General features: G+C 35.3%; 2 protein-coding genes across 2 annotated transcripts in view; both read left to right on the plus strand.

Annotated features, from left to right (window-relative positions):
- The window catches only part of LOC113399906 (secretory phospholipase A2 receptor-like), a 311,961-nt gene that overhangs the window by 279,372 nt on the left and 20,003 nt on the right, over nucleotides 1–12,586 (plus strand). The gene's annotated exons all lie outside the window — the stretch shown is intronic.
- LOC113400082 (ecdysone receptor) overlaps nucleotides 1–12,586 on the plus strand; it is a 28,013-nt gene that overhangs the window by 10,456 nt on the left and 4,971 nt on the right. Inside the window, 5 exon segments of the mRNA XM_026639476.2 lie at nucleotides 10,420–10,590; nucleotides 11,024–11,316; nucleotides 11,506–11,685; nucleotides 11,930–12,079; nucleotides 12,225–12,447. Coding sequence (XP_026495261.1) covers nucleotides 10,420–10,590; nucleotides 11,024–11,316; nucleotides 11,506–11,685; nucleotides 11,930–12,079; nucleotides 12,225–12,447 — 1,017 coding nt within the window.

A 12,586-nucleotide genomic window follows, 5' to 3' on the forward strand; every position in this document is an offset into this window, starting at 1 on the left:
GTGAAATTTTAGTACAGACAAACATAATAAAATATTTTAAATGCCTAATGTACGTATGTAATGCTGTATTTATATTACTTTATGTAAACTAAAATTAAAAATGTAAAGCGGATGGAAATTACTTATTTCGTGATTATCGTTTCTTGTAATATTAGGGACACATTTTTGAAGTTCGTCTTGGTTTTACTGCTGTATAACAGTTGAGTTAAATAATCCCTTCCATAGAAAAACTATATTTATGACCACAAATTTTAAAACATGTTGAAATACAATAATGAAATCTGCTTTATAGAGTTATATTATTTATCAATTCTTATAAGAAATATTGAGCAATCGTTCGTTCAAACGAATAACGTGACATATATTTACCACACCTATATTAAAAAAAAATCCTAAGCAATAGTAAAACTATTTCCCGGTAACGCGTTTTTCGGTATCTTAAAATAGAATCGAAGCATGCACAACGAACACATCAATGGTAGGGTAAGGCAGAAACGCGGCGAGCAAATGATTGACGCAAACAGCGTCAGTTGTTTACAGTACTACCGCCTCAGGTTATTTACATCGGGGTCACAGACACGTCGAAGGAGACGGTCCAATCGATATAATTTATCTAACTGGCAACGAGAAGCACTTTACCTGCAATCCGCGGGTGAACGAGACTACTAAACGCGACAATGACCTCCTTTGACATTACGAGGTCGTTTATGCAATAGAGAGCTAAAGTGGGTGACTCCAGCAATAGCTCAGAATGTAGAGACGATTGAGCAAGGCCGCGCAGACTTTGCAATACTATCACGCAACTGATAGGTAGCCTGATGTTTTCGGTCGTTTCGTGTTGCGATTATTGTTTTGTTGAAATTCGTTATCGTTCACCGAAACGTTTTATCTGATGAAGGTGATAGCAGCACAGTACAGCGACACTTCTCAGGGGTCAACGTTCTTTTCTCCACGTGGTCGCTTATGCAACTGTCGTGTATAAAAAACGTCATTTGAATTACGTTTATTTGAAATTTAATTAATTTTATGTAGAAAATAAATCCAGCAGAATGGAATGTGTTAGCTTTGTTCCAATTAAAAACGAAGGCATCTGGTGAAAGTGAAATTATACCTACAGTTATCGAGATAGGAGAAGTAGACTGTCTTATTAAACTACTAAACGATTTTATCGCGTTTTCCGACTGGACAATGAACAAGTAACATCGGAAGAGATCTTTATACTAATCAGAAATAACAATCGCGACGTTCGATTTATCACTAAAACCAGATTAGGTCGATTCGATTGCTGTAGCGTTGTATAAAATTTATTTACGTTTCGAATTAAATGAATGATGAATTTATTTCAAGATTATTTCGCAAAATATCCTTATAGTGGTTTAAAACTGCGTTGTACCTTCTGAGTTAAAAGTAAAACATTAAGAAGATGGATGTTGCAGTGTATCTATTTATATCTGGTCCGGCCATAAACAGCCTGTGTCGGGAAACCGGTCAGCCCGGCCGAGGAATGTTCTTGCTCTCGCTAACTACTGTGGATATGACTGAACAGGACGATTGCAAATGTGCTAACAACGTATTTGTTTCTGCGTCTCTATTCTTACGGTTTTAACTTTGTATTACATGACATATGGTATTTATTAGTACCATAGGGTAAATAGGTATTGGGTCACCCGACGACAAATGTTCATTTCCAACGATTATTGACATTTACGATGTACGATGTGTAAGGAGTGCCTTGCACTGATAATGCACCGCCAGATATGAGAACTTCGTGTTATATAATCCCGTTTGGTTTCAAACCGGAAAACAATGTTTGGAAGTAGAATAATTGGAATACATACAAAGACCGAAAATGTGCCACTTGAAGTTAAGTTGTCTCCACCGTCTTGTAAGAAATATTAACCATCTTTTTCATTGCTAATAAGCCACTAACTTTAGGACCCAAGAGGTTATGTCTATTGTACCTGTAGCTAGACTGGTTCACCAGAACAATACACTACTAAGTATCGCTGTTTGGCGGTAGAATATATGATGACTGTTTGCTACCTACCCAGATAGGTTTTCACAGAGCTCTACCACCAAGTAAACTTCTGTTAATGTAATCTAAAATATATATATATATATATAATATTAATTATATATATATATATATAATTCATGGTTTTATTTTCAAGGACATTAAAGTGATTAGGTATAGTTTTTATCTATAATATTTATGATGCAAAATAAGATTACCATACAATAAGTAAATATGCAGGCACATGATCTGAATAATAATACGGAGAGTATAATTATTTATTGAGTTAATTTATTTTATAAACTGACATGAAATACTAAAATAGCCATATGTACCTATATAAATATATTTACATTTGAAAGAGTTGAAGCTGATATCATGTTTTCGGTTCGCTGAAACCGAACTATACTTTGAGGTGATTAGGAAATGTTTCCTCCTGGCGAATAATAAAAGCGATGAAAGGGAAGTGGGAGGTTGTGGGGGGAGGGCGAATGTTTTATATGTCTCCGCAACGTCATCGCCGGGCGATCCATCAACTTGACAGCACCGATTATTGTAACTGCCGACCCAGCTACCAAACCCTACAGAATTCTTGTAGAACTTTTAAAGGATTTTTGAATCCATATATATTATAATGGTTAAAACTATCTATATAACTTACCGCTAATTTTGCTCATATATTTTTTTATTGTCAAAATATATTACAGCCAAAAATAATAGGTAGGTACAATTATATGGCCGTACCATTAAATCCTATTGCAAGTTCGTTCAACAAACACCCATTATTAACCAACCATAAAGTTCTGTACAATGTAAAATAATATGTTAAACGTATATACTTAATACTTATAACTATACCTTCGTACTTATTCTGCGTTATATTCACAGTAGTTAAGTAAACAATCTTAAGAGCTCACAATATAAAGTTTATTTCATTTTAAGCATGAAATAAGATTAACTACATGTTTATTGAGTCTCAGACTGCGATATTGAGTGAACGCGGAGGGCGGCCGACCTTACGCCGCGCGTGGGCTGAGCCCATGACACAGTTCACGAGATGTTCCACTACAAACGATTATTTCTGTCCTATATTTCCATCTTAATACCTTGACGTCACTCTTATTCAGATTTTTATAATTAACATTTCATAAAATGATCAAGGTTTAATGTTAATGTCAAATATAATGTTTAGTGTTGACTATGTTTGTCATTTTGATGTATTTATAAGTGTCATACTGTTTTTGCGTTATATCTTGAGCACGGAACCGCAGTTCGGCTAAGGGCATATGTATTTTTAGTCGCATCCAAGCCAATGTTTGCCTCCGAAGTCGACGTCTTGCCAAATTTTGAAGTACATGTATGAGTAATGTTTTTTGTGTGCAATGACGAACAATCATGACTTTTTATCTTTTTGCTCGTTACCAAAAGTGAGGTTTCATTGTAAAAAAACGTCTCGGTTTTGATTACAAGGTTACAGATACCTTCCTATTTAAAACATTATTTGTTTCATCTTTAATTAATAATATCATATTTTCTGCTAATTTTACCTTTAAATTTAACTGATTGACAGTTACATTTGATATTGAAAAACATCTTGTATAATAACTTAATCAGTGTTCTTGTTTGGCGTTAAATTCATCGAAAACAAAGGCGTTCTTTGGCGGCTGATAAGCGTTTCGTAGTCGGCTTATCTCGTCCGATACACGGTCGATGACCCCGTACGTTCCCGGATGGCTTGGCACATTAATCTAAAAAGCAACGTGATTTCCTTGCTCAGATTTTATAATTTGCTATATAAAATAAATATACATATTAGTATATTGAATATTACAATTTACTTTATAATTCTTTATAAGGTTAGAAAACAATATGATTTATTTATTTCATTCACGGAAACCCCATCAAAATCTTCTTTATAATTAATATATAATATACAATTATACATATATATTTGTTATTGTATTATTGAATAAAGGTAAATACACCGCATAAAAGACAAAACGATGTATTATGTCACACACATTGTTGTAAAGTTGAACCAAAATACCGCCGTTGCTGAGACTCGACCTACTTTGAAAGCACGTTTTCCTCTTGAGGTTTTGCAGTATTCTCTTAATTTATAGAACGTTAATGACCTATAAAACAAATGTTTGTGTATTGTTTTGTCAATTTTCCTTAATAAATTCAAACAGGCAGAACACATTCAAATACTAATAGGTTTGTTTATAAATTCACATAGTACTTATTGTGGTACTAGTGTTTATATGCCATTTATGGAATAATTTGTCAGTCCATAAACTATATTTTAAATCACGTCGATCCTATACTATATTGCTACGTAAAAGCCAACATACATTTCAGATAGTATTATTTTAGGTAACAAGGCCACAAGAAACATAGTCTATCATCCTATTAAAATGATCTTTTTTTTTAAATACTGTCGTAATCTTACCGTTGATATGTCAACATTTTATAGGTAGTGGCAAACTTTGGAAAATGTCAATAGTTAAGTTTTTTTGTTCCAATTTATAATGAAATTTATTCAATTGATTTTGAGTTATGTCGCTTATATTCTAAAGGTATTATATCAAGTCAACTAATTAAATTGTTATCAGTTTTTAGAACAAAGAGTCGATGACCTAGTTGGTTAGTCGCTTTAATTAGCCCTTATAGCCGATGTCCGACGGCCGATATCTCGTTGACGTCACTTAAACGTGCCTTGACCTAGTTTACCGTTCTATTTAGCAGTTTTATAGGAATACGGTTAATAAATAAAATATGTGGTTATGAGTAATTGTAACTTCCAATAACATAACGTAATAGAAAGCGTTCAGAGTGCAATGTTCAAGTGTCAAGGGCGTATAGATAGAGTCGCTACGGTGTCAACGTTTCCAGCGTATTGTGCTAACGGGGTCAAGTCACATCAAGCAAGGGCACTTATATACATAGATAACGTCCAACTTTCGTATATGAACATAAACTCTGACATTTACATATTATTTAAAAATATATATATATGGGAGTTAGACTACGTGTTGCTATATCTTCCCATTCGGTTGTAGAGACTGCAGAATTTACTTGGTGGTAGGGCTTTGTGCAAGCCCGTTTGGGTACGTACCAACCACTCATCAGATATTCTACCGCCAAATAACAGTACTCTGTATTGTTGTGTTCCGGTTAGAAGGGTGAGTGAGCCAGTGTAATCACAGGCACAAGAGACATAACATCTTAGTTCCTAAGGTTGGTGGCGCATAGGTGATGTAAGGAATTAATATTTCTTACAGCGCCTTTGTCTATAGGCGGCGGTGACCACATACCATCACGTGGCCCATATGCTCGTCCGCCAACCAATGCCATAAAAAAAATGTAATTAAAAAAATAATAATTAATTGTATTAAAAATAAATTAATATACAAACACACGGTGTCAATATATAGATAATTGTTTCCATCTCTGGGTCCCCGTTAGAAGCATTTCAACACGGGAAGTTTAAAAAAATATCCGTAGCGACAAAACTAGACGCAGACATTGCGCCCATGTGCTTTAAATGGTATTTGATACGTTCAGCTGCATAGGTTTTAAACACCAGGAAACCATCATGCGGCATTAATTCTAATTATATCTCCCTTCCTTTACTATTTTACCCATTCCCATGTTTACTCGAAAAGGCGTACTGGCGTGGGTGCACAGCTCTACAAAATTGGGGGTGGAGTGAGACGGAGAACATTTGAAAAAAAGAGAGGTTCGATGTAATCAAGTATTGTAAACAAACAGCAAAATGTCGGGGAGTTGAGGCATATCCATTACAGCAACTATGTCCACCTATAGATACATTTTTGTTTACCCACGTGATAACTGATGAACACTTTCGACTTTACGACATGGACGATGGAATACGTACAGTGAATGTTGTATAGTACGACACAATTTAAATGTGGCATCGAATAATTTAAAAAAAAAATTAATCAACCGTATTTGGTTCTATGACATTACAAATTATTAAGTTTGCGTAAAGATCATTTTCGCATAAGAAATAAATAAAGATTGATGGTTTAGAAGTCACTTAATTCTGGTGTGCTCTGTTTTACGAATTTTACCGATGCTGCATCTAAATTGTGTCGTACTATAGCTGCTTGATCTACTTTATGTTTTTGTTTTAATTCAGCAGTCATGTAATTTAAGATTCAAGAAGCAGTTTCTCGATTGTTTCTAGACATATATATATAAAATGAAGGCTTACCGATCAATACTAGCTCCTAAATTAGGAGTCCTATTATTTTGGGTACAAAATGTTCATTAATTGAACTGCTTTTAACTAGATAATAGGTATCTAAATGAGTCTTAGTCGAATGCGAATTGCCTTTTAATATATAAAAGTTGAAGGTTAATATAACCGCAATATGTTTACCGTTATGGAGGTTTTTTATTGATGTTACATTTACTTTCAAATCAACAATATAAATCTTTATTACTAAGTTTATGTGAAATAATTCCTAATAATTACAACACTAGCTTATTTCCAAAGACTTTTATTTACGAGTGTTATGGGATCAACTAAGTTTCATTATGCTATTATATTTGTAGCAAATGATCCTTAAAGAATCATCTGAGTGCTCTTATCTGAAACGATTTTCGTGAATGATTTACAAATTAAGATTACTGTATTCATTTTATTATAACGATCATTTGATGAATGAGATTAGTATATAAGCACTGTAATCGAAGTTTCCACGATAGCGTGTGACGTGAAAATGGCGATTTTCACCGCACGCGATTTCTATTTCAATCCAATTTTCCCGGCGCGTGGAGAAACCGATCGCTCTAGTTGCGCTGGCTCCGGCCCACATCTCTGGCTAGAAAGTATTGTAGAAAGTAATATTATTATCCGATCTCCGTCCATCCGATGCATCGATCACGTGCATCTTTTTATGCATCAATTTTTTACAACAGTTATCTGATTAAAACGAATGTATCTCGTTACGAAGGGAACGCGAAATGTTCAACGCGTACCCAACCATCGTTAGTAGTTACTTAGTATGTGACAAGTCGCTATATTGTGCTCACTTTCGCCGCACCCGAATTTCAATGAGGTTGTGTACAGGCTTGTGCAATACCTAAGTTTGGGCAGCTTTCACTAACTAGTTAGTATACGCTTACGCGGTGCGCCTGCGAAATCGTTACGTCTTTAGTTGCTGGGGTCACAGTGAAAGTGCGTATTGTACAATCGACATCACTTTCTGAATCTTCGTTTAGATTTTTTTTTGTGGTCATAAAGTGTTTTGTAGAAAGTCATTATGTATTTAAGAAAAAACTAACATACAAAATATGTAGATTCGTGTTCTTCAACCGACTGATATAACAGTCATTCCATATTCAATTATCTAAATAGCGTTTTGTATAATGTTAGCAAAAGCGGTTTTTCTCACACGTCCACATAAAACATAATGATTATGATTAACAATAAATTAATTCATTTCCGTGGGATAACGACATCTAACTGGAATGAAGTCTCGAATATTACCAAAATGTAATAAACGGAATGAAGTTCTATTTTGAAACTAATTCTAATTTTGAATTAATGTAACTGTTATAAGTTTGCAATTTTTTTTTACACGTTGCGATTATATTTAAAAGTCATACTTGTAGGAAATATAACTTTGATACATTTTTTTTATTGCTAATATTATTAAAAGTAGCGCAGTAAAAATAACCGCCTCAAAAACTTGTAATCAGATTATTGAAATTCGATGTAAAAATGTTGACATGTGCTGTTTAAATACATATAAACATTTGATTTTTGTAACGAAAATGAATTGAGCAAAACTTTAAATGTTATCGTTGAAGCAGATACAATGTTATTATTTATCTATCGTTTTAATACCAAGTTTGGAATCACTTCAAAGAACAGTCCTTAATAAGTGAAAAAGTCACAATCGCGTGAGAGGAAAAACGTGTTATTATTAGCTGTAGAGAATCGCGAGCTTGCTTTGAGCTCAGATGCTATCATAAATAATGTGGCGGCGCGGTGAGCGTTGGAGAGATGTGCGGGAGGGGAGGGCGGTACGTAAGAGTCAAGGCCGCACGCTGCCCCCGGTCGACGCTCGCGCCCCACTTGTCGCTCACATCGCTCTCTCGTTCCCGCAGCCGAGAATACCCGACGTTCGACGAACCGCCACGAACTAGACCTTCTATGCGCTCGCGCACAACAGCTGAGACGTAACAACATAACACACTGACTCGGTCATCCGTGCGTTCAACTTTTGAATGGCTTTCTTTTTCATGAGCATAGATTTGATTGATCTTTATTTGTGATATGAATAATTAATATTTTGTTATTACTATTTTATCAGCTATTTATTGCATCACTAACTATAACTACTCCTAAAAGAATAACCATTAGATACATCATACAAATATTGAATTTTTAGTGTATAAAAAATTAATGACTTACATAACATTAATACTGAGACTTTCATGCGACAACAGTAGGTAAATATTATTTCTATCTGCTTAGTCGTAACTATTTCTCTTCTGTCTGTTAAACTATTTTAATTTCTATTTATCATAGCATAAAACACTATAATAGCATGGCATGTTCGATAATCTAAACCAGTTCTACCCATCTCGGACACTTTCACCGCGTTCGATGAGTTGCATCACCTTAATAACCCAGTAAACGTCATTTAATGATATAATCTTCACACTTTGGAACTTTCGAAGTTATTTTGAAAATCCTAACAAAGGAACTAATAAAATTGCAAACATGTTCAGATTTTATTTTATAAATATGCTATGCTCATAAATGACACGAATTTTATTGCTGAGAGTTTACCGTCCAGATCGCCAACGATGCATAACGCATTAAACTTCAACAATCTGCAGCAAGAGTTATGTAGCATGTGACTATAAAAGGAAATAAAGCTGTTTATAATATCGAAGCAAATAAGTATACTGAGACTAATACACGTGAATATTCCGTTTGGCACCACTAAGATTTCACGTGCTTCATTTGTGTTCAATCTCAAAATTCAATATGAACTCGGTAATTAATAAAAACCTCGTAACGAAGCGAAACAAAGAAGAAATTCTAACACACGTGTATCTACCAAACCGCGGTCGGTGGGTTAAGGTCTAATCACAACACTACACTACATTTACTACTAAGTATGAGTATATTAAAAAGTCGTTGCTATAAACTAAAAAGTACATTATGTTTAACATCGCCAGAACAAGGCCTCTTTGTCACTATCTCATTCTGGCTGTTATCCCACGTGGAACTAGTTTTTTGGCAACAGTTTATTATACCCGATTGCGCAAGACAGGTACCCAGCTAAGGCCACCGACCCGACTTAACTTCGCTTAATGGTCTCAATAAAATGTAAATAAAATTATTTACTAGAAACTTAACTGCCTTGCATGGTTCAGTTAATATGCTTAATGTTAATCCTCGTATCTGGATTTTTTTTTATGCATTATGCTTTTAAATTTATTCTACCTATTTTTGTCTCGCTTATGCCGTGAGAGAACAGAAACTAACGTCTTTAAAATGGACGCGTCTATTGCTTGAGATTTAGTATTATTTGATAATATTGACAATATTTATTTATTTAAAGAAAAAAAGGTACATTTGAAAAAACATGTATGTACAAAGTTGATTGGTTGTAATTACCATTAGTAAGTTTTGTTCGAAATTGATAAATATATTCATCGGTTAAAGGTTAAACGAAGTAGTAATAAAGTTGCAACAGTGCGTCTTACTTTTAAGGAGTTCCTACTGCGTGATTGACAATTGTCGATTTAATTTCCATTGCGCATCACATACCCAACTCCTGCATGCAACTTGAATACCAAACTAATGTGCCAAACGTCATTAGTATGCTGACAAGGCCTTTAGCCACCTTTTGTTTGGGCAGGAAACGTTCAAACTGCCACCGAAAATGACTTGATCGTGTTTCGTTATGAAAACATCTCTTCGTCGAAGGGCCAACAGGACGAATGTAAAAAATGAAAATCAAACGATCTTCACTCCTCGGCCGAATCAACAAATCGTTCATGAAATGTATGCAAATTTTATAGCGTCCGTTTTTAGATGTTCTCGACACCCGGCGTCGTTGGGCCAACAGTTTCGAATTTCATTTATTGCGCAGTTGCATTGATCAAAGATTTGTTTTATTTTATATGAGCTGCCTGTCTCGGCTTAGAAGATCGAATGAATCTTCAGAATCGAACTTGCGTCAGTTGTCTTTATAGTAAGATAAAGCCAACAAACCAAATAAGGTTGAAATGAGATGTAAACAATGTAAGAATCATGTAAAAATTAAAATATATGATAGTAAAAAAAAATCCTAATAAAAGTTAAAATAGATGCGAAACTTTATATTAAACATTTTATTTTTCTATTGCAGGTCGCGAGGAATTGTCACCGGCATCAAGTGTAAATGGCTGCAGCACAGATGGAGAAGCGAGACGGCAAAAGAAAGGTCCAGCTCCTCGCCAACAAGAAGAACTTTGTCTCGTATGTGGCGACAGAGCCTCCGGATACCATTATAATGCTCTCACATGTGAAGGCTGTAAAGGTATTAATAAAAATATACAATAATTATTTTTACAAGTAAAAGTAGTCGATTTAGAAAATCAACAGCCTTCCTTTTTAGACTCGTAATTATGCCAAAACAGAAAACCCTTGCCTTATAAGCGCCCACGATTATTTCAATCCAATGCAGAATTGGCGTATTGTACTGGTTATCAAGGCTGTTAGCTAAACGTACACATTGTGCCCGAGTCGAGACGTAACGTCACAATAGCCGTCTGCACCGCGTCTACTCCTTGATTCATCCAATTCTCCAATGTTGTTGGTCATCACAGTGAAACATGTTTGATTTCATAATCTTTTATAATCTACGTTCAAGTGGAATCCAGATGTTTGGTGATATCACCAATTCACAAACATAAACATGTTCATTAGATATTAAAGTAACAGTAATTAATAGAATAATGTAACATTTTCAGGGTTCTTTAGGCGGAGTGTTACTAAAAATGCTGTATACATTTGCAAATTTGGTCATGCGTGTGAAATGGATATGTATATGCGAAGAAAATGTCAAGAATGTAGATTAAAGAAATGTCTAGCGGTGGGTATGAGGCCAGAATGTGTAGTCCCGGAGACAACGTGTGCGATCAAAAGAAAAGAAAAGAAGGCACAAAGAGAAAAAGACAAACTGCCAGTCAGCACAACGACAGTTGACGATCACATGCCGCCCATTATGCAATGCGATCCACCGCCACCAGAAGCTGCCAGGATTGTAAGTGGAGTATACCTTGATTCATGATAATGTAGCCAGGCCTAATGGCAATTAGCCTTGGCTACATCCCCACTATCTAGAAGCAACCTTTTAAATTTACCATAAATTAAAATAGTTTGCATGTATAATTTGATATCCCCCCTAACCAATAGCAACAAAATATTAATGTTTGTTGTTTCCTACGTGAAGCTGGAATGTTTGCAGCATGAAGTGGTCCCGCGGTTCCTCTCGGAAAAGCTCCTGGAACAGAACAGGCTGAAGAATATCCCTCCACTCACGGCGAATCAGCAGTTCTTGATCGCGAGGCTCGTCTGGTATCAAGACGGCTATGAGCAACCTTCCGATGAAGACTTAAAAAGGGTGACACAGGTGGGTTTCATTTACCTTACTTTTATTTTGTTTTATAATGCACTTTATTTTCATACGTTTCATTTTAAATCATTTTTGGAATTTAGTTTATTTCACTAAATCATTATTTGAAAATATCTTTTGATTTATTTTTATTTATATTTTTTATTTCATTCTTAGTTGTAGTTGAGAAATAGTTCATCCTTTAATAAATTAACGAATAATATTCGTTAAGAACCCAATTTGATCTGTCTAGACTTGGCAGGAAGCGGACGAAGACGACGAGGAATCCGACTTGCCGTTCCGTCAGATCACAGAGATGACCATCCTTACGGTGCAGCTGATCGTCGAGTTTGCAAAAGGCCTGCCAGGATTTGCCAAGATTTCCCAACCTGATCAGATCACCCTTCTCAAGGTAAGTACATCTATCATCTATAAAAGTTACATTAAATTCTCATCTAACGGTAACAAAAAAAATCATAAGAATACGTAAGATCTTTTTGGAAATTTCAATATCGGTTTATCATATAACAGGCTTTAAGGTTGTGTATTTTCTTCAGGCTTGCTCCAGTGAAGTAATGATGTTGCGAGTAGCGCGACGGTACGACGCGACGACAGACAGCGTGCTGTTCGCCAACAACAGGGCGTACACTCGCGAGAACTATCGCAAAGCCGGCATGTCCTACGTCATAGAGAACCTGCTGCACTTCTGCCGCTGCATGTACACCATGTCAATGGACAACGTGCACTATGCCCTTCTCACTGCCATTGTCATCTTCTCAGGTTTATATGCATATCGTATTAATTAGCTTAGCGTAGGAAGCGAGAAATGCTGTTCTTCAATAATTGTTATATGTAATCGTAATCACTATTCAATTTCCGATTGATATAATCGATGTCTTGTTAACATATAATTATCACA

The sequence above is a fragment of the Vanessa tameamea genome, chromosome 8, assembly GCF_037043105.1.
Source record: "Vanessa tameamea isolate UH-Manoa-2023 chromosome 8, ilVanTame1 primary haplotype, whole genome shotgun sequence".
NCBI lineage: Eukaryota > Metazoa > Arthropoda > Insecta > Lepidoptera > Nymphalidae > Vanessa > Vanessa tameamea.